At 39.0% G+C, this 25,409-nt stretch overlaps 1 protein-coding gene across 1 annotated transcript in view; it reads right to left on the reverse strand.

The window, feature by feature from the left end:
- The window catches only part of CDH2 (cadherin 2), a 117,202-nt gene that overhangs the window by 36,706 nt on the left and 55,087 nt on the right, over positions 1-25,409 (reverse strand). The window contains exons 3-4 of the mRNA XM_061360553.1: positions 2,176-2,402; positions 218-364 (exon numbers count right to left, since the gene is read on the reverse strand). Coding sequence (XP_061216537.1) covers positions 218-364; positions 2,176-2,402 — 374 coding nt within the window. The remainder of the gene's footprint in view (positions 1-217; positions 365-2,175; positions 2,403-25,409) is intronic.

A 25,409-nucleotide genomic window follows, 5' to 3' on the forward strand; every position in this document is an offset into this window, starting at 1 on the left:
ACCACCCAAACCAAGGTCACCTTCCACCAGTACAGAAGCATAGGGACAACTTAAAAAAAACAGCAAAGGCAGCCCAGCCTGCTATGTGGAGGTACCAACAGAAACCAACACAAAAGACTGATAAATGTTTGTGCAATGAACAAGACATCATTTACGCAAAATCTCCTCAAGAGTTCTTTGAGGGACACTGAAACCACATTTCTATTAACTTCCTTACCCTAACTAATTCCTGAGGAAAAGGTCCTCTGGAATTTTCTGGTAGGTTGATTGGAGGAATAACCCAGTCTCTCTTCTGCCTCTTCAGAGGGCTGCTGTGCTTGTATTGTTGCCATGGAAATATGATGTCTTCAATTTTCTTTTTGTCCTTTCCCAGGTACAAAATGAAATTAAGAAGGAGAATTACCAGTAGGTATCATAAAATAGCTCAGATACAATTATATAATTGACCGAAAGGCTGTCTTTCCTCTGTGTTCCTAGAATGGTTTTATCTGCAGTCACAGCACAGTATGAAAATAACCAGTATTATTTACAGCTGCACTGCAAAATGTTAAGAACTACTTTTTTCCTTATGCAAGTTTGAGGAGAAATGGAATTAAAAGCCATTTGTAGAATGGCTTTACTGTGCAAACTATTCTGCATTTTCTGAAAAGTAGTTAATATTTTGCAGAATTTAATAGTATGCCTTTATGTATTTCTCATTACGTAGAACTTCAGTTCAGGTAATGTGCTACTGTACATTAAATTTAGATCTGGGTGTGCTAAAATATAATTTGGAGTTCCAAGAGGAGTTTAATACATACTGGTAAGGAATGTCTCAAATATTTATGACCCTATTAAAACCCTTAGAATTAATGCTGTAATTATTTTAAACCTATGTCAGCCATGATGGATGCAGTAGATGACCCACTTTATGCATTGGACATTAATCTCTGCTGGGTGTCAACATTCCTTTCCTATTCCCTCCTGTATCTGCAGTCATTGCATCCTTTGGATGCCAGCATACATACAAGCCCTTAAGGGTGAAGACAGGGTGACAAAAACGTTTTCCAGTCTTTCAAAGGTAGAACTTTTTTCTTTTTTAAATCTAATCAACTATGCAACAGAATAAAAACAGATGCTCATTCGAAGTCCAGTTTCCGCTACTCTACATTCTGCTGATGGTAAGGATGTCTGAACTGTATCTTTGGAGAGAACAGGGCATGCCCTGGCGTAACTAAACATCTGTTCTTTTAATAGACTTTCAGACAAAATAACAGTATTTCCTGTGTTAAAAATGTGCTTTAGCTGATTTAAAATAATCAACAAGTGAGCAAATAAAAATCTTGAGGATTACACAGATTTGGTCTCCATTGTGTTACCAGGAAAAATGTCTTGCGTAACCACACATTATGCTTAAATCTGTAATGTGCACCTATTACAGGTATGTTAATCTATGGAGAAATTTTATTCTTTATTTGTAAACCAAGAACTTCATAAGAGAAGGTAAGAAACAGCAGGTAGCAAGTAATATAACACCAAAAGGCAGTAGAACTAATACTGTCTTCCTAAAGTAAATGCACTGTTATCTGTATATGGCTAGGTCTGATTTTTGTTACAGTACACAGGTTATCCTGTAACGGCTTCCAGCAGAGGGAGACTATCTTCCTTACCAAGTAGTGCTGGAATAATGAATAATTTACAATCTCTAACTTGATTATGAAGGGACAAGACAAAGCAAATATTCCCTGCCTGAAATGCTTTCCTACCATTGCTGTGAATCTACAGCTCCCATCTAATAAGCGTGACTGATTCTCAACACAGATTTATTTATTTTGTGATTATATTTAACCACTTGAATAAATACTCTACTACTTCCAAGCAAATTAGAAGAAATGACTGTGTACGACTTAAATTTAGGTATATATCTAAAATGAAATACAAATAAAAACAACAAAAAGGAAGGGACACAAATATAAAAGCTCAAACATAATTCAGTATAGTTAAACAGGCATGTCTTTGCATACCTTAGTAAAGCTACAAAATAACAACTATAAAAGAGTTATTACTAAAGCTCCAGCTTTAGGTGTCCCTTCATAAAACGCCTCACGGAGAGGCGCATGACAGAAAGAATCAAATCTCTATTTTCAGGCCTGTTTGTGGAACTACATTTATAGAAGCTGCATTTAGTTGTTTTACCTTTTCAGAAGCTCCTGTGAAGGTCGGTTCAGGGGTTAGCTTCACTCTCATTTGCCATTCTTCCTGGGTTTCCTTGTCTTGAGCAGACACGACGAACTCTGTGGGCTCTGCTGAAAGCTGAAAGCTTCGCTCTGCGTAGACCACACCATCTTCACCTACTCTGAAATCTTCTGGCTCACTGCTTCCAAAGTGTATTTTTTTGTTTCCATCACAGCTTCGAAACCTCACTGTAAGCCAGACATAAAACAAAGAGGCAAAAAAATGAAAAAGCAGCCCCCTTGAACTCAGTGTGACATAAAATGCATTAAGAACAAAGATTCAAAAGCAGAGAGGTTTAACTTGTTGCTACTATAATCACATGCAATGATGAGTTAAGACGTATACTTTAGAGGTCAGTTCACATAACAGTGACATCTATGGAGTGCTAGGCAGAGATTTTAGCCCTAGTTAGCCTGCCTCCTTTCCAAAGACACACACACAGAGACCACTTCCCTCAATATCCTACGCTAGATTTCAGTCGCTTTCCAGTGGAATGGCTTCAGGGATTTGCACCTTAAGCCTCACGAAGATCCAGTCAAGTCAATTTATTAAAAACAAACAAATTTAATTACAGTGTAACCATTAACCATAAACACAACTGTGCTTCCAGCAGATTCCCTGCCAACCCAGGTAAGGCAGAAACCCAAAAGTCTGTTAAGAGATTTAACTTCTATGCCCAGCTCAGCCAGCTGTATCATCTCAGGTATGTCACTTACAAGCTCAGGGCCAGAGTTTCCTCATCCCTCATCTACAAGATGGAGACAGCAGTAATTACCTCACAGAGAAAATCTAAGTTAAAAACTTCATTTTATTATCTTTTTCTTTTAAATAAAGCTATTTCATGTACCACACATGTCCTTTCATCTACCTATGAGCTACCCCCTGTTTAATTCCTCCACTCCTTCCTTTTGTCCTGCCTGAAAGATGTACACCAGAACAAGAAGTCAGTAAAACTGATTGTACAGATCATGATGTGAAGTTAACAAAACAGAACTGACAACAGGTTGCAGCTCTCTTCACCCAACTGCTTTCACTACTACTTACCTTCTGGGTTACTACAAATAATAATAGGTAAAAAATGAAAGTGTGCTTTTATAACCAATGATCATTCTTTAGTGTTTCTAAAGCATTATTAAGTATTTTGACTGTATGTGCAACAGAAGTGCAAAATATCATTATGAAAGTTGTGCTGAAATTCACATAGTGAAGATGAAAATTAAATGAGGCTTTGTGCTTCATATCAGTTATTGGACTTTTTATATTGTGCTAAAACACGCACAAACTATTTAGCTTCAAAACCTAAAGGTCCTCTCTAGAAAAATCATGATTAAATGTCATGAATCATATGCTTTCTTCTGTACTGCACTGTTTCCAGGAAGGCACTGAATAGAAGAATCGTACCTTTTTTTATTTGAACTCCAAGGACTGAACTGGTGTTTGGGTGACACATAAAATTTGTTTCCTTACTGCACCCTTTCATTTATCCAGAATCCCCTATTTTCCCTCTCCTGACAGAAATGACTGTACTTTAAAAGCATCCATCATGTGCAAAAATGAGACAAGTAGAGCTTTCTCCAAATAAACAATAGAACATCAACCTTCTTCGTACAGATCTTGGGGGCTGGGCAGGGATACCGCTTTTTCCAGATGGCTTGCGGAGTTTAAAGGTCTGCCTCCATAAAATGCTATCCCCACACTGGGGAGAAGAGCAACCCATGCCAACAAAGCACTGAACCCAGGAGAATAAATCTGCCTGGGTAAAAGGCTCAAACACCACCACCAGGGCCCTTCCTGTGGTCCTCCTTGTAGGAAGGACCTATGTTGCCTCAGGTCTTCCTCATTAGCAGTGAGTGCTTCACTGAAATGCTAATGAATACCCAACCCTCTGCGCAAGTTTTCATACATATTACTCTCTAGGCAATCCCTACTGCTCCTCAAGTTCATCTTACCTCTCCATAAAGCACAATTCACTTCCTTTCCTATGGATCTACAGACTACCAGTTTGCAAGACTGGAGGAAGGTGAACAGAACCTCTGGCTTGCTGTTGGTGTGGGAGAAGAAAATAGAGAGGCAGAAGGTCAAGCTCCCAGATGTTGGCTGTCCCACTTTTCAACACTTAAACCCTGCAGAGTGAGTCAGATTACCATGACCGTACGCTGAAACACAGCGTCCAGCTGAGAAAACGCATGATTCTAAGCCAGGGGTATAAAACTGCTACCAGTAACCACAATCATTACCACAGTCCTAATTCTCTCATTAGCCAAAATTCCAAGCAGGATATTCTGTATCATTTTGCACAAAAACAAAGAGGTGTCAAGAAGAGTTTATTCAAAAGTCACTACTAAGAACAACTGGACTACCAAACAGCACTGCTTGTACTCAGGTTCAGAGGCACAGACCATGCATACCCCAGGCATGGAGAAAGCTGAGCCTAATCCAAGCGTCATCTCTGTTCACAAACAAAACTCTCAGAAACAGTTCCCATTAAGAGACTAAGGAAAAAAAACAGCCAGCAATAATAACCCATAGCTCTGTGCCTCTGCTGACCTTTCATCTCAGCTACGGCTGCTCTCAAAAGTTCTTCTTCAAAGGGTGCCTTGACCAAAAGGCTGAAGAACAAGCCAGATTCACCTCTGGCTCTTCTCAGACTTACTTCTGAAAAGTAGGGAGTGGGAAAGAGGATGAATATTAATCTAAACTTTGATCATTACTGTTTTTTAAAAAAGATGAAATTTAGAATTAATATTACAGTCATTATGGTCCAAAAGACTAAGATATCACAACAGTATTTTATAAAAAAGTATTTTTGAGCTATTGCACAGTACATAATATATTCATTTTTGGTATATTCAAAATTCATAAAGAAGATGATTTCCTTCTCCATCTTACATATAAAACCCAGTAGTAAAAAAAAACCCAAACACCTCAATAACAAGAAAAAACACCCTGCTAGCCACTTCATTGATATTCTTCCTCCAGGCAACTGTATATTATGAAATTCAATGAAAATCCCTTTCCTTTGACAGTATCCTGGTAAAAATGTAGAAAATTGTCAATACTTTGGGAGAATTATTCTCCCTTTGCAAGGGGCGCACATTAACAAATTATACTCAAGTATAACCATCTATAATTAAATTCCCTTGACAGAGAACAGGTTGTGCAGTAGATACTCTCCCCCCCCACCAACTGCATAGTTATCAGTCTTCTAAATTGGATTTAGATCACTTCGCTTCATTTTTCAGTGTTCAACTGGTATGAACAAAGAGTGTTTTCTGACTGTAAGGTTTTAGGTAAAGATTTTTGCAGAAATGTTACAGGACTTCCCCTCCCTGAGAATAATGACTGTTGATGCCAGCCATGCTCTTTCTAACAACAACAGGAAAGGGAGTCCTGCTTTCCAAAGTCGCTTCATGTTGACAGATCAATCATATTGATTCTTTTCATCTAAAAAAAAGGTTAACTAGATACACTATGCAGCATCTTAGTCACTTTACAGGGTAGAAAGAGTCATCAAATATCTGATTTTACTGCTTTTTAAGAACACTCTGCATAAATGACCAGTGTATCTCAATCTGTAAAAACAACTCATGGATTTTTAAATATTTGTCTTTTGAGCATCTGAATAGTATCTGATTTTTAAAAGTATATTATTTGAAACCACTAGGAAGTATTTAATCATAATCTGAAATATAACTAGTTTGGTTTTAAAGAGAATCTGTAGGCATATCAAAGCAGTAATATGCAGCATGGGAGTAAATGCAATTAGTTCTCTTGCTCAAAACAAGGCCGTGCACAAGGATTTACAAAAACAGGGTCTTTAAACCAAAGAAAAATCATACTTAGTATTAGTATAAGATTATTATTAAACATTAGGCACTAAGACAGAGGACCATTAATATCCCAATTTGTAAGTCTTTTCTTGTCCTAAAAACAAGACAAGTATAATCTACTAAAAAAAAAAAGAATAAAATAGGACCTCTGTGACTACAACATTCTAAAATGAAAATTTACAGCTCTCTGGTATTAAAGCAAGCTTTCAAGCTCACACTCTTGCATGGAAGTAATTACAGCGTATGCATACGTGTGTAGTGTACAAAACATTAAGAACTAAACATGCAAATTCATTTGAAGTGCACTGGAGGGCTACACCACTCATGCTCAGGTTCAACAAGATGAATGATTCATGGTATCTATAAAATACAGGTCTAACCATGTACCTTCCTAGTAATCCATTTCTGAGACAGTAAAGACTCTTTTTCAGCTACTCATGTTGGTTTGCACCCTTTGACAACCTGCTTCTACTCTTTTAGTCTTAGGCAAATAACACCGGAATTACTTGACCCGAGGACTGAGCACAGAATCATACAGTTATGGAATGGTTTGGGTTGGAAGGGACCTTAAATCATTATCTAGTTCCAACATCCCTGCCATGGGCAGGGACACCTTCCATTAGACCATGTTGCTCAAAGCCCCATCCAACCCGGCCTTGAACTCTTCCAAGGATGTGGCCTCCAGAATGATATAATGATATATTAATATCACTTTTTCATAAACATATTAATGAACAATATAGAATATTAATACAGGATTTTCAATATTTGCTTTGATCCTGAGATAGTTGCATTGAGTTTGCCATCTGGATATCTGCATTTTGAAAATATTCAATTTATTTCTACATAACATCTACATGCATACAAAGAGAAAAGTATTTCCTTCTGTGTATTTGCTGGAATGGTATTACACCTCTTGAATGTTATTCTCAATGCCTAAGCATCAACCTCAAGATGAAGACTCACTTAGAGTACATTATGGAAATTGCAGCAAATTCCAACAACATATGCACTTCAGCAATACAGTTAAGAGTATGTATCATAAAATGGAAAACCCAGGTATATTTAATCCACTCAGGATCACTCTGCAGCAGATAAAATAAATAGAATAAGAAAGTAGCTTACACGCAGCTACTCACCAGGTACCACTTTTACCTTTGACAGAATGAGAAATTATATGGAAACATTCTGCTTGAACTGCCTAGCTATCTGCATACTTAATATCTCAACACTACCTTATCCAAGAACACTCTGTATTTAACAAGTCTCCCTACTTTTCAGAGAGAGAAATTGGAGAAAAACCACACTAAAACACACTTTAAAAAATAACTACTTTATAAATTAGTTAGTTATTCAGAATGGATACTTCTCTATCTGTAAGGTGATCTCTCAAGCCTACTAACAGAGTACACATGCTCATATTTCAGTTCATGGTTTGCTGGAGTGGGTTGTGAAATGCCCATGAAACATCCCTTACTACAGTTATAGATAACCTTCAAGAGAAGTGGGGTTTTGACATCATGGTAGACCGTATCAATAACAAAACTAAACTATGTTCTAACTTGCCTCTTTCACAACCACCAGCCCTTCTAAAATGGGTCTGATTTTAGAACTTCCTGAGACCTGCTTAAAACATTATTTAATTTTTGATTTTTTGATACCTGGGTGGTCTACAGCCAGGAAAATGTCCTGTTGTCACCTGCAAGCTGAGAATATTAGCTATAGAAATTTGCCAATGCAAAATAAATATGCAATATAATCAGGTTATTTTAGAGACTATCATTCTCCTGTCTGTATTATAATTCAATTTGTCATAGTATCCTTTAGAGAGACTTTAATACATAGTGTTGTTTCTAATAGGTTTTAGTCTTTTTTTTCTAATCCCCTTTCCTCCTTTTCTATCTACGCACTGTAGTTTATCCTGTACTCCAAATCACCCAGAAAAATCTCAAAGCACTCCTAATTTTGAGCCATTTTGGAGCAACCAACCTGCAACACTTCAAAAGAAAGCCTGGCTGTCAAAAGGCAGCTGCTTACCACTTTCCGAAAGGCAAGCCTGCTAATTCAGTAATTGCTTTTGAAAAACTCTGCCTTTGTGCTGAGCTCTGCATTCTGCCACCACAGCCCACGCACAGTAGAAGGCTACTTCAGCAGGTCACACAAAACCACCTGGAGTTTTGCCACGTACTAAGGGCCAAATATCATGCCATTTTCACTTGACTTTGCAAGCTTTACAGCCTGGTGCCAAGAGAAAGCCAGGCTATGAAGCCCACCAGATGGGGGGAAAAAAAGTATCACACCAAAACATTTCAACTCAGATAAAACTGGAGATACATTCAAGCTATTTACCAACTTTAGGTGTTTCATGATCCGACTCCTAACAGCTTAACTTTCCCTATTTCTATACTTCATGGAAATTATTACGTATTGTTTAATCATTTGTCTATTCAGTTAGGAGAACAATCATTACAAGGAAAAGTGATCTCCAAGACTTACAGTTTAATTCATCCTGCACAGTTATTTCATTAACTGAAAGCAGTGCCAGAGTGATCTGTAGCATGCATTAGGTAAAACCTTGTACTAATATAAGTCTTTACTCTGTGTGGAATTATGATGCTGCTAAGCCAATAGTCTCCTGCAGAAAAGCTATAAAGTTGTATGAAAAGTTATATGACACACTAGTAGAAATAATTTGTGCTAGTTACTGCAACTAATGCTCATTAACTGCAGTGCTTCCTGCCCCACTCCCCAGCCTGCTAGTTCTAGATAGACAAATATGTATGTTTCCTAAAATAACATGCTTTTAAGGCAATCTGGCAGCCTACACAACAGAAGAACAGTGGACATACGCCTCCTTCTCCTTACTTTTGCAGCATATATTTTTATTCTTAATTTGTACAACTGCATTTTGATTTTTTTTCCCAAGTATTTTGTTGCAGGGTGTAATGGGAAACATTAACACCCAGCGCATACTCTGTCCTACATCAGAAGACCGCCGCCTCATAAACCCTACTAACTCAGACACCAAAATGTATTTCTAAAGTATTTTCTTTCACAGGTAACTATCACCAGACTGTCCGATTCCCGCATTCACAGTGAAAGACTCACACAGTTCTTTAATAAAATGCCAATCTAGTTCCCAGTTCCCATAATCCTCTTTGTTTACAGAACAAAGTCGTAACAGGCATGTCAGAATGAAAATGGGGATAATGTTCTTTCTATTTGACAGAAATGCCTCTGCAGCTTTTCAGAAGGGGAATACCAGCCATCAGCAAAACACAGGACTGGTATCTCAAATAGAGTCCAAATTATATCTGATTCACTGACCCTTTTCAGTCCTTGCCTCTACCACTCACTGACACAAAGATCTTCTGCGCTTTGACACCCCTTTTGTCTTTATTTTAGAAAAAATAAAATGCAGAAAAAGAGAATAAGCATCTTCAAGCAGGGGAAGTACTTCTATTTCGACAACTGCTTTTGTTTTAAAATATAAAAGGTTTCTTTCCGGATTCCTCCACTCTGTATTGTTTAAGGCTGTTTCACTATGGATGAGTCTATAGGCCCCTGCAGAGTTCTGCACCAGCTTTTTTTCTAAATGATGCTAGCTGAAAGAGAACTTGGTAATAAATGTCATTTCTGTACTCTGGAGTATGCAATGTGCCTTTAATACTTTCCCAAGTATACCATTCTACACAGTAATAAAAAGAAGGATTAAACACTAATCTCTTATACCCATAATGCATCAACTGTCTACACCTGCTAAAATCCAATTTGGTAATTAAAAAATATATCTACTGAACAGTCAAACCCGGAGACTAAAGGGAAAGTACTTTTTCTGCAGATGGGTAGCAGAAAACACAGTTTCAAAATTCAGGCACTTTACACAAACCTATTTTTACCTCTATTCATTTTTATGTGACCTTAAGCAGTGTAAGAAACAAATACCTACAATTATAGTGCAGCAATTAAAGGGCAGTTTTATTGCTACAGTAATGACTTAAATACCTAGTAAAAACTGGGTAAGTAGTTTTTCCTTTTAGTCTATCTTTAGAAAACAAAAAGTTAGCTTTTTCTATTTTTTTGTTCTCCCTTGTTAGCAATAGGAGACTGAGAATAGACGCTTTTATATTGTCTCCTTGCTAACTATTCCTGGCTTAAAGTCCTTCTAGGCTTCAGGTTTCACATTTTTTTCTAGCTCTTGTTTCTTTCTTCTATATACCTCCTCCTCCCTTTCTATCCAGGTGTTCTGTTTTCGTGATTTTTAAAACAAATTACTATATTACCCATTTTTTCCTACATTCTCTTTCAACTGTGCTCCTGACAGAAATGCAAAAGTGCAAAAGCCTTACTAATTTCAGGCTGACAAGCCCGTTTGCAGCTCAGGCTTCGAGTACATCGAGGCAGAAAAAGCCTGTCACTGGAGGACTGTCTTAATTAAAAAATAAACTAATTAACTAAATAAAAATGCAAGCTTCTGGAGTTTCTGTAAAGAGCCAGGACTTACTGAATATCAAACCACTGCATACTTTCAAATGAGCTGATGATCTGTTTCACCAATACAACTGGTCAGCAGTTTTCCACAGCAGCTTAAGCCCCCACACTAAGAGGGGTTTAGGAACAACGACAGAACACAGGGAGAAGCATGCATGTATCGCATGCATGCTGTATGCCATTTCTTATAATGAAAATAAATACAATAAAATTATATTAGATATTTTTCTTACTAAATTATAGGATTGCTCAGGCAGAAGAAAATGTTTTATTTGTATTGCATTGCAACAAAGAAAAATTCCCAGCTCCGACAATACGGCAGCGATCCTGCCAAGACTCGTTTCCCATTTCAAAAAAGGGTCTTGAAGCAGGACCATTTAATGTTCTGTGTTCTGCTGCGTAAACCAGGACAGTACCCATCTCTTGGGAATACATTCTGCAGTCCCTCCAATGTGGCTACAGATGCAACAAGGGGACAGGAAAGAGTTTTCCTTGAAGTTGACCTTCAGCTTCACAAACCAGTGCACATTTGAGTGTGATGACCTTCTATGATTACCAGGCGTTGCTTTTTCTCTCTCCTTCCTTCCTCAGTTTGGTCTGTCCAACAAAGGCAGCTTTTGCCACTCCCCTACCAGCCATTTTGGGCACACTATGGACTAGTTTTCCAAGGCTGCAATTACTTTTAATGACTTTTGAAGTTATTAGTCTCCCTCAAGGAACTGTGGCAGATCTTCATGACACTTCTTTCCCAGAAGATAAATTCTGTTATCTCCAGGGAGAACCTGAAGAACCTTCCAGGCAGCAGAGCTGGACATGGACACAGCTGCACCAGCATTCCCACAGCAAAAGGCAGGCACAGCCCATCTCAAAGCAGAACCACCCTACAATACAAGGCTGTTCATCACCTTAGCACATGGATAATGGTGGAAAAATACCCTATTTGCTTGAATGCTGTGCTTTTTTATCAAAAAAAGGGCAAGAAACCTACCAGTTGACGAACAGGGTGGAAGAACAGCAGAGACAGCCTGGCAGCATTTTACACTGATGTGTTAGATAGTATAATCCCTGGGATTTATGACTTTTGTTGCTATCACTGGAACATGAACTGTCAGTAGGCCTCAGGCAGAAAAATAGCTGGCATGGCAGCTTAATGTTTCGTCAGACCTTAGGTTAATATTATTAAACACAAATATCTTACCATAAAAATCAAAACAGCACTTGGTGAGTGGCACAGGCTAGTACAGTGTATTTCACAGCCAGATCACAGTAGACTTACAAAGCAGAGGTCTCAATTAGTTAGAGCAGTATGTCCACCTCATTATAAGGGAGTACACATGTGTGTGAAAAAGTAACTTCTAAATGGGTATTTTCTACCTCTATATACCACTTTCATAATTTAAAATGGAAAAGTTGATGTGCTAACTAATCATTAATTAATTATTTAAGAGGGGAAATGTCCTGGGTTCAGCAGTAGCAGTCATTTTTTCTCCTTCTTAGTAGCTGGTGCAGCGCTGTGTTTTTGACTTTCAGCCTGGAAACAGCGCTGGTAACACCGATGTTTTTAGTTACTGCTCAAATGTTTACTCTGACCAAGGACTTTCTGAGCCTCATGCTCTGCCAGGGAGGAGGGGAAGCCGGGAGGAAACAGAGGCAGGACACCTGACCCAAACTAGCCAAAGAGGTATTCCATACCACAGCACGTCATGCCCAGGATGTAAGGGAGAGTTACCCGGAAGGGCTAGTTCACTGCTGGGTCGGGCTAGGTATCGGTCGGCGTGTGGTATTGTATTCTCTTCCCTTGTTATTTCCTTTATCATTATTACTGATGGTAGCAGCAGTGGTTTGTGTTATACCTTAGTTACTGAACTGTTCGTACTCACACAGTGGGAGTTACATTCTTTCAATTCTCCTCCCCATCTCTCCAAGAGCTGGGGTAAGAAAGGGGGCCAGGGGGGAGTAGACTGCGTGGTTCTGATTTATGGCCTGGGCTTAAACTACAACAGGGAAGTACCAAGAGAAGTGGCAGGAAAATGCCTAATTTCACATGTCTGAAGGTACCTCTATCACCTGGGTTGTTCATTCAGTAGCTTGTTATAGCATCTCTTCAAACACACCTCACACTGGCCCTAGATGCAATAACTGTGTGTAGATACCTTAAAAACAAAGGGCTATTAATATAAGCCATCCTGTTTAAATGTATTAGAAACATGTAGGGAATCATTTGATACTGTTGACCACAAAAGTTCATCATAGTGAAACCTTGAAGCTGTATTCAGTCCTACATATAGCAAAGAATGATTAGTATGTATTTTACATGCTTTTCCTCTTGAGCTACATAAGTACAGTGATCAGAAAAAAAACAAATCCAGTGCTTTTTAGTGACTGACACTTAGTAAATACTAACAGATTACGATATTTAATTACTTTTATCTTCTTGGTTGCTTATCTAAACCATATTCCCGATGAGATGAAAACCATCCATTGTTGCAATATTACCAAATCTCAACAGCACAAAAGGTATCAAAAGAGGAAAGGTCTGACCTACTGAGTCAGGACTCCAGGCTTGCGTCTTGTCAAATTGCTACTTTATTTTGTGTAAGGTCTACCTGGTAAGCTAGAGAAAGACCAGCTGCAAGCAGAAACAGTATCCTTGTTTCATGTCTGACAGCACTGCATGCTGCAAACTCTTTAAAATGACCAACATGAGGTCACTTGTGTACAGCTGACACAGCTTAAATCAAAATTCAAGCAACACTGCTTTCCTGCAAGAACTTTTACCATATCTTGTCTAGAGATTACAAAATTAAGAGGCTCAAATAATCCACTTAAATTGACAGTAACAAAATTGACAGGAATAAAAAAAAGGTGTTATGTTAGGAAAAAACACTGATAGAAACTGTTTTCTTTACAAAACACAGAGAAGCGTGACAGCAGCACAACATGGTACCTGGGTTTATACAGCAAAGAAAAAAAAACACCACAACCCTTTGATACAATATGCAGACAAATGAGAGGGATACAGACAGACTTCATTCAGGAGCCAACTTTCAGTATAGCCACTGCAGAATTAAGACATACTTTAGGATCCTATGCCAAGACAATGTTGTGCAAATTTATGCATTTATTCCAGGTGGGAATAGACAGACACAGACCTGACTGCAACTACAACTCAGTCCAGCCACAGAAGAGAAGAAAAGGTCTTCTGATGTATTTCAAGATACACTTCCTATGATAAATGCAGCACTTTTCTTCTTTTTTTTTTTTTTTTGGTGTCTAGACTTTCCTGTGGGCCTTGGGAGTGCAAAACATAAGGCACTTGACATTCAAATTGTGTTAGATTGGAATAATGCCTGAAAATGGCAGGGGTTTGACTGATTGAACTAGAACTGAAGATTCTACTTTTAGCAAAGCCTAAGGATGGGAGCAGGATATTACCTTTCTGAACCCTTTTGTTGGGTTGAACAGTTACATGAGCTTTGAGACAAAAGATTACAGTTATAAATATCACAATGAAAAACCCATATGTGATAATGGCACCTAAAGGGAATCATTAGGATTCATTTCTGGATGTGGCAATTAACCTATTACTGTCTGAGTCAAACCTATTTTGGTGAGAAGCAGTGAGGTATTGTACTCTATGCAGTCTTGATTTCTCTATTATTAGCCAAGACACTCTAAGTTTCTTAGTAAAGATTACACAGCATCACCCTCCAAAGGTCCAGATTGCAAACTGTCTGGGAATTATCCCTACAGCAATCAGTATAATGGGACTGATCCCTGAGTGAGAGTCCTAGGTACCACATGAAAATAGTAATAACTTCTAACATTTTCATGAATCAAATATGGTCCAGCCACCACAGATAACAGAAACATTCAGTGATAACTTGCAGAATCAATGCATCACAAAAATGAAACTAAATTTGTCTTTAGAAACCTAAGCAGACTCTTACTCCAATAGGAAGGCATTCCTCCTTTGCTTACCAGAATACTAAATACTTGTTTCCACAAGGAATTTGAGCGGAAAAGCCCCATTGTAATAAACATTGCAACATTTCAATGGCTATTTCAGCTGTCATCTGTATTCCTCTCAATTTTCCTCAGATGTTTGAATTCCTTAAAAAGTCACTTGTGGCATTCACTCATGAGAACAAACACCTCTTTTCACTTCCTCTCCCCCAAAACAATGCCAGTTTGCAAAGGGAATAAATAAAGCCATACTACACTTGCTATATACTTCAGAAAATACCACCTAGTGTGTCCTACAGTAGTGACTGCTGATGCAGAGATTTATTTCCGTAGGATAAGCATTATCATGAACATACTGTACAAAGATCATAGAAATGCTGTCTTGTGATAGCTAATAAAGGGAGACTCATGATCTATTTAAATTATTATGAAAGTTACTCATGGCAAAATTCTTTCCTTTCCTGGTGCATGATGTGTGGTTCCTCTCCAATAAATCTCAAACACTTACTATAACCAAGACATGTTTTCGTACACATATTGGAAATGCTTTTGGTCCATAAATGTAATAGTTTCACCTATTGAGAGAAGACGAAGTCATTCAGCGAGACAACATACTGAATTTCTGTTGAAACAAAACTGTAGAGCGTGAAATAGCAACCTGTCATCAGATGTTGGGAGTCTGATGTTCAGCAGCAGCAGCTAAAACCACTCTTTCCTCCCACCTATGTCTGAGGAAATTGACAGCCATCTGCATGCACGTTTGCCCAGCCTACATCCTGCATTACAAACTCTGCAAAGCTCTTTAGGATCTATTTCATTAGGGTTTACGGCTCTGTTCCAGGAAGAAGAAACCCAAAGAAAAAAAAACACACCCCCAAAAATCACAAGCATAAAAACAACCAAGCCAAACCACCCCAACACAAAAAAAATCCTTCAACACAAAATGCCCCCTTCACACATGCATACTCTGAAAATCAAACCAAAATAAAACCAAGGCTCAAGGGTGTCTGCAGGCATTCTTCAGTACAATCTATTTTCTATTAAAATGTGCACACTGCAGTTGAAGAATGGACCCCTATCCACATCACCCTACCTCACTTCATATTAAAGGTGAGGAGAGTTTATTTGCCTTCAGGACAACGCTCCCAATGAATACAGCCTGACAGCCTGCAAACACAGGCTGGGGAGTTGTCCAAAAGGCACTATCCAGCACATCACGTGTCTTTCAAGCTTTGTTTGGACAGGCTGCTCACAGAGACAGTACTGCAGACCTTCCTGCCCAGTGGAGAGAGTCCACATGGTTGGTGTGTAACATTTTCATGATGTAATCAGACAGGTTATCAAGCAATACGATCAATCTGATCAACCTTCTCAGCCGAGCTCGAGTACAGAACAACTGTTAATAAGTTGGGCAATGCTTGCCGTAAATGAGTGATCCATTATTTTGATCTGCCTCTCAGGGCTCAGATCCAGGTATCTAAAGCTCACCTTCCCATGAGAAAGGGTTTTCTGCAAACTAAATGCAGCCTCTCCCAGCAGCAGGAGGAAGCAGCAAGTGAAATGGAACAGATCTGACCTTAAACTAAACATCTGAGCTACATTTTAAAATACTGGCACCAAGGCATTATTACTTTGCTTTGATATGCTGCCAAGGCAAAGCAAAGAGCCACTGAAAATTGAACTCCATTTAGAAGTCACGTCCATTTCTCAATAATCCTTGCAATACTGTGTACATAACTTGAGGATGTTATAAAAGACAACACACTATGATGTCATACAATAATAATATTCATGTGAAGGTCTTAACAGATTCAATGCTTAGTAGCGTCGTAAATCAGAAAAATTACATTAACTGATGCCACAAATGAATTACATACAATAACTTGGGTATGAAGAAAGGCATCAGGGTAAAATTAACATGAATTTTGGTTCAGAAGCACGTAACATAGCTGCTGTTCTTCATTAGAAGTTAACATTTTGATAAAGTTCACTACAGTGCCTTTTTTCTGTACAAATGCAGATGTCACTTTTAATGTGCAACTGTTGGCATTTTGCCCATTATAGCACAGATTTTTAGAAAACTGGTATCACCAACCCACATGGTTTTCCTTAACTCCTTTGTTGCTGGATGTCTCCATCTCCACAATTCAACTTCTTTTTTTTGAAGACCATGGAAACAGAATAACTTGAGACATCTGATATTTTTAGTCATGCAATGGTGATTTATCTATAGTACTCAAAAAGCCCTCAGGATAAAAATCAGTAATTGCATTCAATCTATTTACAAATCACATTCAACTGCTCAGGTTTAGCTGCATAGCTTTGTTTTTATTTTAACTTACTTTCAGACCAGATACATTTCTTTTGCTATGTATTTCAGCGTTAACTTGGTTTGGTATTAATTAATTTCCCGTTCCTTAACACACCTGTCTCCATCATGTCTTTTCTTAAACTTGCTTTCTATATATAACACAATGAATTCTCTGCCTTCACATTTTTGAACTAGGTGTCTCCAAGAGGCTTCTGCCATAAAGTGTGTCCATGCTTGCAGCAATACTACTAATACATATTTCCTTGTGTCTTAGGTGCCAGTGAGATCTCTTCTATCATTCTCCCAAACGGGAAAGATACAGAGAGAATGAAACAGTCTTAGCTCCAAAGGCTGTAAACAAAATTGTCTTCCCAAAAGCCTAATGAAGGGTGGCAGAGCCAAGACAAACAGCAATGCCTTAGGAAACAGATCTCCTTCTCTTGGGACAGCTTACCTCACAGTGCATTTCAGGATCTAACAACATGGGACACATCACTTCTTTCTGCTATTCTGTCAAATGTATTCTCCCCATCACAACCCAAGATACATTAATTCAGTAATGAATGAAGAATGGCCATAACTCATGCTATCTTTACAGGAGATTCAGAAACCATTCTTAAAGCCACTCTAACAAAGAGGCAAGACTCTCAAAGCACTGCCCTGAAAACATGTCACCACTTAAACTTTGTACAGAAATACTTGCCTTCGTATTTAAAAAAAATGAGTATGATTCATGCAAATGTTTCTTCTCTTGCCATGCTGGACCATTCCCTTTTTGTATCCTCATCAGGTCAAAAGCATACCTGAGCCAGTGTGGTGCTCATTGACCTGAAGGGAAAACCGAATGCATCAGAACAAAAAAGCTATACGATTTCTCTAGACGAAAATTGAAAGGATCCATCTTTCCCTAAATGTCTTTTCAGTCAGGTAACAGGTTTTATTTTTAAACTATTACTAATATTTCATACTTTTCTTGGTTGTGGTCATCAGCTGCAGGAGAGTGAGACATGGCGTGTTTTAATTAATGTAATAAAGAAGGCATTGCTCTTTACTTTTTTCATCCAAGCCTGAAATACATTTACAAGACCTAGTCAACACTTTGAATTAGACTGGCTCTTCAAACTAAACACGCTTTTGATACTATTTAATGCTGTGCTGTAAAATACTGTTGCTTTCCAAAATGAAGTTTATTGAGTTTATAAAAGGTATGTTTCCTGACTTAATACTATATTTACTGGACCAATACACAAGTCTACATTTCTCATCTGCTTATAAACACTGTGCACACATAGTAACAACCTGACTATTTCCTCCCCTTACTATGGATGATAAATTCAAAGAAAAACAAAACCCAGCCTTCTCGGGGCTTTCAAATGCATCTGCCATAGAACACAGGATCACAGAATAGTCTGGGCTGGAAGGGACCTTGAAGATCATTTAGTTCCAACCCTTCTGACATGGGCAGTGACACCTTCCACTAAACCAAGATCCAAGGTAAATAAAAGATGTCCAGCAAAGGAGGCCAGGAATGAGGCATAATGCCTATCCCTGCCTGTATTAATACCACTTTACTGGATCACCCTGAGGAAAGCCCCTCCTTCATCAAACTGCTTTCCTGCAGAAGCAGAACTGAGGTTGAAAGATGACAGGTGAGGAGGATCCACTGCTACCGCTGCCAGGGCTGAGCTGGGCAGCGCCACACAGCACAGGGCAAGCACCTCACTACAAGCAAGCTTCTACTCTTCCTCTTAATTGCTCCAGACCTCTGCCTTTCCAGACAAGAGATGCCACCTCAGCCTCTCCTCAGACAAGAAATTTATGCTCAGGCACACACACAGATGGCTCGAGAACACAACATCAAACGACAGAGAACTGCTGTAGCACTGAGTTTTACAGTGATACTGCTGCAGGGGCAGCTCTGCCATACAGGCAGGACAAGGGGTCACACAGGTCAGCAAAGTATCAAGGGCAGCAAATTGTTTAGTGACTATTTTGTTTACTGTGCGAGTGGCTTTTGACTAGGAGGGGTGGTAATTCTTTCCGGCTTGCCTTGGGCAGTGAAAGCTATAAAAGCATTTGTACTTGACTGGTGTCTAGGGAAATCAGGCTGAGTCCTAGGTCTGTTCCTTTATCACGTTTGCCAAGTAGTATGCTACATGTGGCATGCTTTTATATTTCTTTTTTTCTCTCTCCCCCCTCCCTGATTATTTCACATCACATGTCCAGAAAGAGTATCAGACATGCCAGTCCAAAAGTAAATAAAAAGAAGGCAAACAAGTGCCTCCAACAAGGAGGCTATTGAAGGAAGCAATAAATGGCTGCAAAACAGTTTTATTTACAGCTTGCCAGAAGCTAAGTGACAGTGCCCACTAGCAGCCATACCAATGATAAAAACAGAAATATGGATTTTTAAAGCTTATTTATAGGCCATTATGTAGTTTATGCTCCACCACTGTCACACATTGAATGAGAAATTACAACACAGCTAGTGACAACAGGGAATTTCAGTAATAACCCTGAACAATCTTTTTATCTTTCCCCCAGCTCTGATCGAGGAGAAAGTGCAAAAGTCCTAAAACTGAAGTCAACTGTAAAATATTACATTCTTTGAAGAACAAGAAGGTGACTTTGGCTAATACTGATCCATTTACAGAAAGGAACAATCCACCTTTCTAAATGAAAATTTTCATTTAACATGAAACACTGAAATTATTAAAAATTTAACAAACTATAGATTGTGATTATTAAATACAACTGTGAACAACAACTCAGAGTGCTCTTTTACATTATTTTGTTAGCGCACAGTAGATTAAAACTTATACTTTCAAGTTCTTAATCATTATGTAACTCAATGCCCACATCAGTCAATTTGCTAAAACCACTGCATACACATGGAACAAATGACTCATGGTGCAACTGAACAACTAAAGGAGGGCTTCCACAATATTAGGGCGAATTTAAGCAAGAACCGAAAAGCCTGAATCAACCAGCCACAGCCTGTTAATGTTGTAAGTTAAACTGTCAAATCAGATCAACCTTAAGTTCTTACAAGTCTATAGGAAACTTACAAAGAAAAATTAAATAAGAATCACCGCCACCACTTCTAGACATTACTGCCTTATTTACTGCACTGCTCTCTTGAAATTGTTGGATGGTGTCTACTGGAAATTTGAAGCCATGTGGTTTTTAAAAAAGAAAAAAAAATACAAATATTGAAGTTATCTTGGGATTGTTTAGACATGCTTTAAATGAAGGAAGAGAAGAAAAAATGAAGAGACTGCTACAGAAAAAAGATATGCATGACCTTTTGCTTGTGATTTCATTTGAACGTTAAACAAAAATCCTTCCTGGAAAGGCAACTCAAATTGATACTTAAATAAATAAAACATCAACAACCAAACACCAGCTTTTCCGAAGTCAAGTCACTGTGGTTGCAAAGAAAGTGCTAAAGGGAAACAAGTAGATACCTAAACCTCTCTATACTACACACTGGTATTGATTTGGGAGAGTTTGGTATGCAGGAGAACTGCAAGACTGGGTCCTAGGGAAATAAAAGGAAGCAATGACGCATTCTGATACCTGGAATCTTTACAATGAACAGAGGATTTGCTCCTGTGGCTTTTCCTAAAATTTCTAATAGTTAACAGAAAAGGAGGGGGGATCAAGGCTGACAGAGAATGAAGCATGTCCCAGTTTCCCCCCTCCTTGGCAGTGTCTCCCCTTGCCCTTCAATTATAGTGCTCTGCAGAGACTCTGGTAGAAAACCAAAGGAAATGTTTCTGAATAGACAGTGCTAAGGGAATACAGAACTGGTCTAAACAACTGCACATAGGCAAGGGGGAAATGCTTCTACCATGTTAGTTATGGCCCTGGTCAATACACATCATGGGTCACTCTCATTCATTCTACTGCAGGCTACAGCTCCACTAACAATGCCTTATTCCCAGCCCTTTCTATTTTCTACAGGCAAGTCCTTACTTATTCTTTCAACTATACCAACACAATGCTTGCACAAATCAATTTTATCTTTCAGATACTGAATTCTGAAATACAAATGTATTAACAGATGACAACAAACACTAAACTCATGCAGCATCTGCAGGATCTGAGATGGATTTGCAGGCATATATAACACAGGCAGAATTGACAAAAGATCCTTAATAAAGATTTCCCAACATTTATGTGTTATCTAGATATTTATCTATATATTTTTACAGTACATCAAAGTTGCTAGCAGAATAGATGAATTTGCCATGAGAGGAATTTATCTCCTTTGTGTTAGCATATGGGTCTCAGCCACTTCTGAAAGCGACAGTAGGAAAACCATTTTCTTACTCTTAACAGATGCCTAAACTAACTACTTTGACAAGACACACTGCAGAGACGGAGTGGTGTTCTTGACTGTCACAGGTACAAAACACAAATAATTACATTGACTACTCTGTACTTTCTCTTTGATCCAGCTTCCCCTAGACAACCCCGAGGAAACAGAACAACTGTAATTCCCAAAGCCCCTGACCTCATGGGAGACAACATATGCTGCCCTTGAAACCATATTTCATCATCAGTTTTCTTCTGGGCAAGTGGCAGAGAAGTTTGCTACACAGACGGGGACATAGAGGCCACAGTTCTGGGGCAAATAAACAGTGGAAAAAGATTGCGATGCTGCTGCTCAGAGAACACGTACCATGAATAATTCCCCTCACCTTCCCTTATACTCCCCCCAGATTCTGCAGATTTGCAAATCTATAAACTGACAGCTAGACAGAAATCCTAAAACAGGAAGTATTCTGACTATCTGAACCTAAATTGGAAACTAGCAATCATTCAAAAGGCAGCACACATAAGGCAACAAAGAGCACGCAGAACACAAAATTCAGTACATCTCTATTCAGTGGCAGGAAGGCATCTATTATCAGATGCAGAATGGGCCTGAAATGCAAAGAAAGCCATCATTGTTGCATGTGTTACTAGGAACATCCTAACTGCTTGTTACAAGTATTCAAAGATATCTGAGCTGGGACAACCCCAAAACAGTATCTTTAAAACCGATAAACCAAAGCTTAATTCTTGTAATAAAACTGAAACCAAAGCAAGCACATAAAGTACATAAGGCACTACCCAGAAAACTCTCGGATAAAAAAGAAACAAACAGCTAGATGCTGGCCTTCACAGCCCATCTCGGCAAACTCACTATAGAGAAGCAGTGAAAGATGCAGTCAGCCTTTTAGACATGGTTGTCTTGGAGACACCAGAACACACTGTATTGATGACAAAGGAAACAAAAAGCTGGATGCACTTTCTAAGGCTTTTAGTCTGCTCTCTTTCATGTGGAGTTTACAGAGCAGGGCCTCCCTGGGTTGGGTATGCAGAGAATGCTGGCAGCAGGACCAGCACATTGAGGTAGAAAGCCGCACTTGCTTTGCACAGCATTTCATAAAGCCCCAGAGCACCCTTTATCCCTAGGAACGCGTGACATAGCACCTCCTGCAAAACGAGACCCATGTTTACTCACTCTGAAGGTTTAACTCTGCACAAGTGTTAAACCCTTTCTCCTGAGGATCCTAAAGAGAAATAAAGAGAGCAGTTTGTGCAAGGAGCTGCTCTATGCACACTGTACATTTATCACAGTGTTCTGCTAGACTCATTTCAAACTATAGTTACAAATCTGGCAACACACTGTGAGGAACAGAGCCACAGCCTTTCCAGTGACTAGAAGAGGAACAGCTAGTGGCATTTAGGCTGCAACTATGAAAACAAATAATTCTATCTCAGTGTAATTCAGATACAGCAAAGAATTTAAATGGAAATTTATTTTTTAAAGAGGCCCAGACCAGCAAATCCTTCCTATTCCAATTACCAAGTAACTCTTGTAACTGAGTAATGTGCAACTTCCATACCAAATTCTGTCAGATCCTAGCTTTACAAGGAGATAGGCCAAGCATATCATTTTTGTCCCCCTTTAACCCGTTTGGAGCGGAAGGCTATCACCATGAAGCAGCACTCAGTCTGAACGGACCTCTTGTATGCTACACTGTAATATGTACATCGTGTACAAGGACCTGTTCAATTTGCAGTACTTTTCATTGATAATGTAATTCAGACCTACATCAGAGGATGCCATGACAACAAAAGCTGCTGGCTTTAGAGACACACTGCCACATGCACCTATCAGTCCTTGAATTAAGTGCTAAGGACTTGATGGATAGTGTGACAATGCAAGCCTGAATACATACACAACAAGGGTTCTGGCTCCCTGTCTCCACATCTAAACCTCTTGCAGGACAGGTTACTTGCAAAGAGCGCAAGGTTTGTAGCTATTTCTCACAGGAAAGAAAAGATGGAAGGTCTCACTCTGCCACAGGTTGCCTGCTTGCATGAATGTTTATAAATTTCTTGATTTCATGGGCTGCTGACTTTTATATGCCCACTTTCAAATTCTGTGAGTACACCAAAACCTGTGCATGATGTATCAACATTTAGTTCTGACTGACAGTAGGATGGGGAAAGAGGAGATGAACAGGGAAATTGGTAATTTTCCACATCGTAACCTCTTCTTTCATGCTGCTCCTCTCTTTTGTCAGTACAGTGGATTGAAAAGGAGGAAAGGACTGAGGCTATACTAGGATAGATGTTAACTCCTTGCCTTCCCAGTCTATTCTGACGGGTTATCAAATGGACAGGTAACAGCTACCTGACAAAGAGATACTGGAATGATCATCTCCACCACCATCACACCCTAGAAGACCTCTCAACATCTTTACACAAAACTACATATCTGTAGTAGATGAATGCTACCCGCTCAGAAGTATGACTGGCAATAGTTGAAAACCTGGGTCAAATGATGCAAGAGACACTCAACCTGATGGGATCAGCTGCTGCTGGTCTATGTCCAAATCAGAGCTGCCAACACATTATCGCAGCATTAACATCACCATCTCTCTTAATTTTAGCCCATATGTCTTGCCATTAAATGCAAAACAGTATGCTGTATTAACTGAATTGCTGACAGCAGCTGTGTTTTTTGGGACCATTAAAAATCAAACTATATATATATACCACTATATGGATTTTGAAATCTCATTTCAGGCATCACATAGCTTAGATATACCCATACCTGGCCAAACAGCCTTATCTAGGTGTTCCTGCTCCAGCAGGGGGATTGGACTAGATGATCTTTTGAGGTCCCTTCCAATCTCTAACATACTGTGATACTGTGATACTGTGAAGACAGAATACCTCTCAGCTGGACAGCCTATGGTTTCAGCAAGGTTAAATAAAGAAAATAATAATAATCCAGAAATCCTGTCACCTCACCTGTGTAAAGTGTACCTCAAATGCCATCCAGAACACTGGCTGACTGTACCCTTTCAAGGGCTCGGTCTGTAATTGCCTTTCTGCTAAGGCTTCAAGCATCCTCCGGCAGTATCTTCTTGCAATGGCATGTCACAAACAGGAGACACTGCCATCCGTCTTGCCTATACCCCTTTACACTCACGACATGAAGCTTACTTAGGGGCTTGTCAGCATCAATTAGTTATTTTTTATGTCTAATGTCATGGGTCTGTACTTGAAACAAACAAGAACTACCCAGCATCCCAGCTTTTCCTTGGGCACAAGCCAAGAATCTAAAGAATTTGGACTGACCACTTATGGTTGCAGCATCCTAATGACCAGTGCTTAGACATTCTTTCTGAAGTATAGTCTTTCACTTGTCAATCACCTGTTTAATGCAAATCTGCCACTAATGACTTAAAAATCTATCAGTAGTGCAAGAATAAATCTGAAAACTGTGTTAGTTTCCCAGAGTAGCCAATCTGGCAGGAAAAAAAAAAAAAAGTTTCTTTGATGCATCATTTAGAGTTTCTTTGATGACGAGTAAATCAATAGACTCTGTGTACAGATGACCTATTCCTTACTGTAGCAGCCTTGTGCACTTGAAGCATCTGTGACAGTACAGTTCAGCAGGATTTATGAGGAAAAATATTCTACTCCCAGTAACATTAAATCCCCAACTATCCAGCAAGAAACACCAGTGGTACAGTACAAGATCCTGCCTCTCTTGGAAGAATCTCTTTTACAGATGCAGGTGAATCTTGAACTCAATGGTATCCCGATTCCTGCTGTGAAGTTTATAGGAGTTAAACAGTCAAGTAGCGCTATCACCATTTTGGAAGTTGACGACAACAGTAAAGACCAGGTTTAGAAACATGCAAGAATGTTCATGATGACACATGAGGCAGAACACACTGTACAACATCCTTTCTCCATCCATTTCCATTTTTAAATAAAAAAAAAGAAATGTTACAGAACATTCATATAGTAAACAACAGCATCTATTTTGTGATGTTGCACTAGAGACACATTCTAGCAGGCAGGCAGAGCAAGGACGGATGATAGGCACTTGCATGTATTTTTGCACCAAAATCCCTTTTCAGGTTTGATGCCCTGCTGCAGCCTACCTCCTTATTTGAGAGGATGTTCCCAAATTCTGCTCAGACTCAAGATGTTTTCACATACCAAAGACACGGACATTTGGTAAAACGATTACACAATCACCATAACGTACACTCATGCTAAGGAAACTTTGTCAGCCC

This window comes from Neopsephotus bourkii, unplaced genomic scaffold, assembly GCF_033783945.1.
Source record: "Neopsephotus bourkii isolate Nb327-2 ecotype Australia unplaced genomic scaffold, CSIRO-AGI_Nbou_v1 NB_1027, whole genome shotgun sequence".
NCBI classification, from domain to species: domain Eukaryota; kingdom Metazoa; phylum Chordata; class Aves; order Psittaciformes; family Psittacidae; genus Neopsephotus; species Neopsephotus bourkii.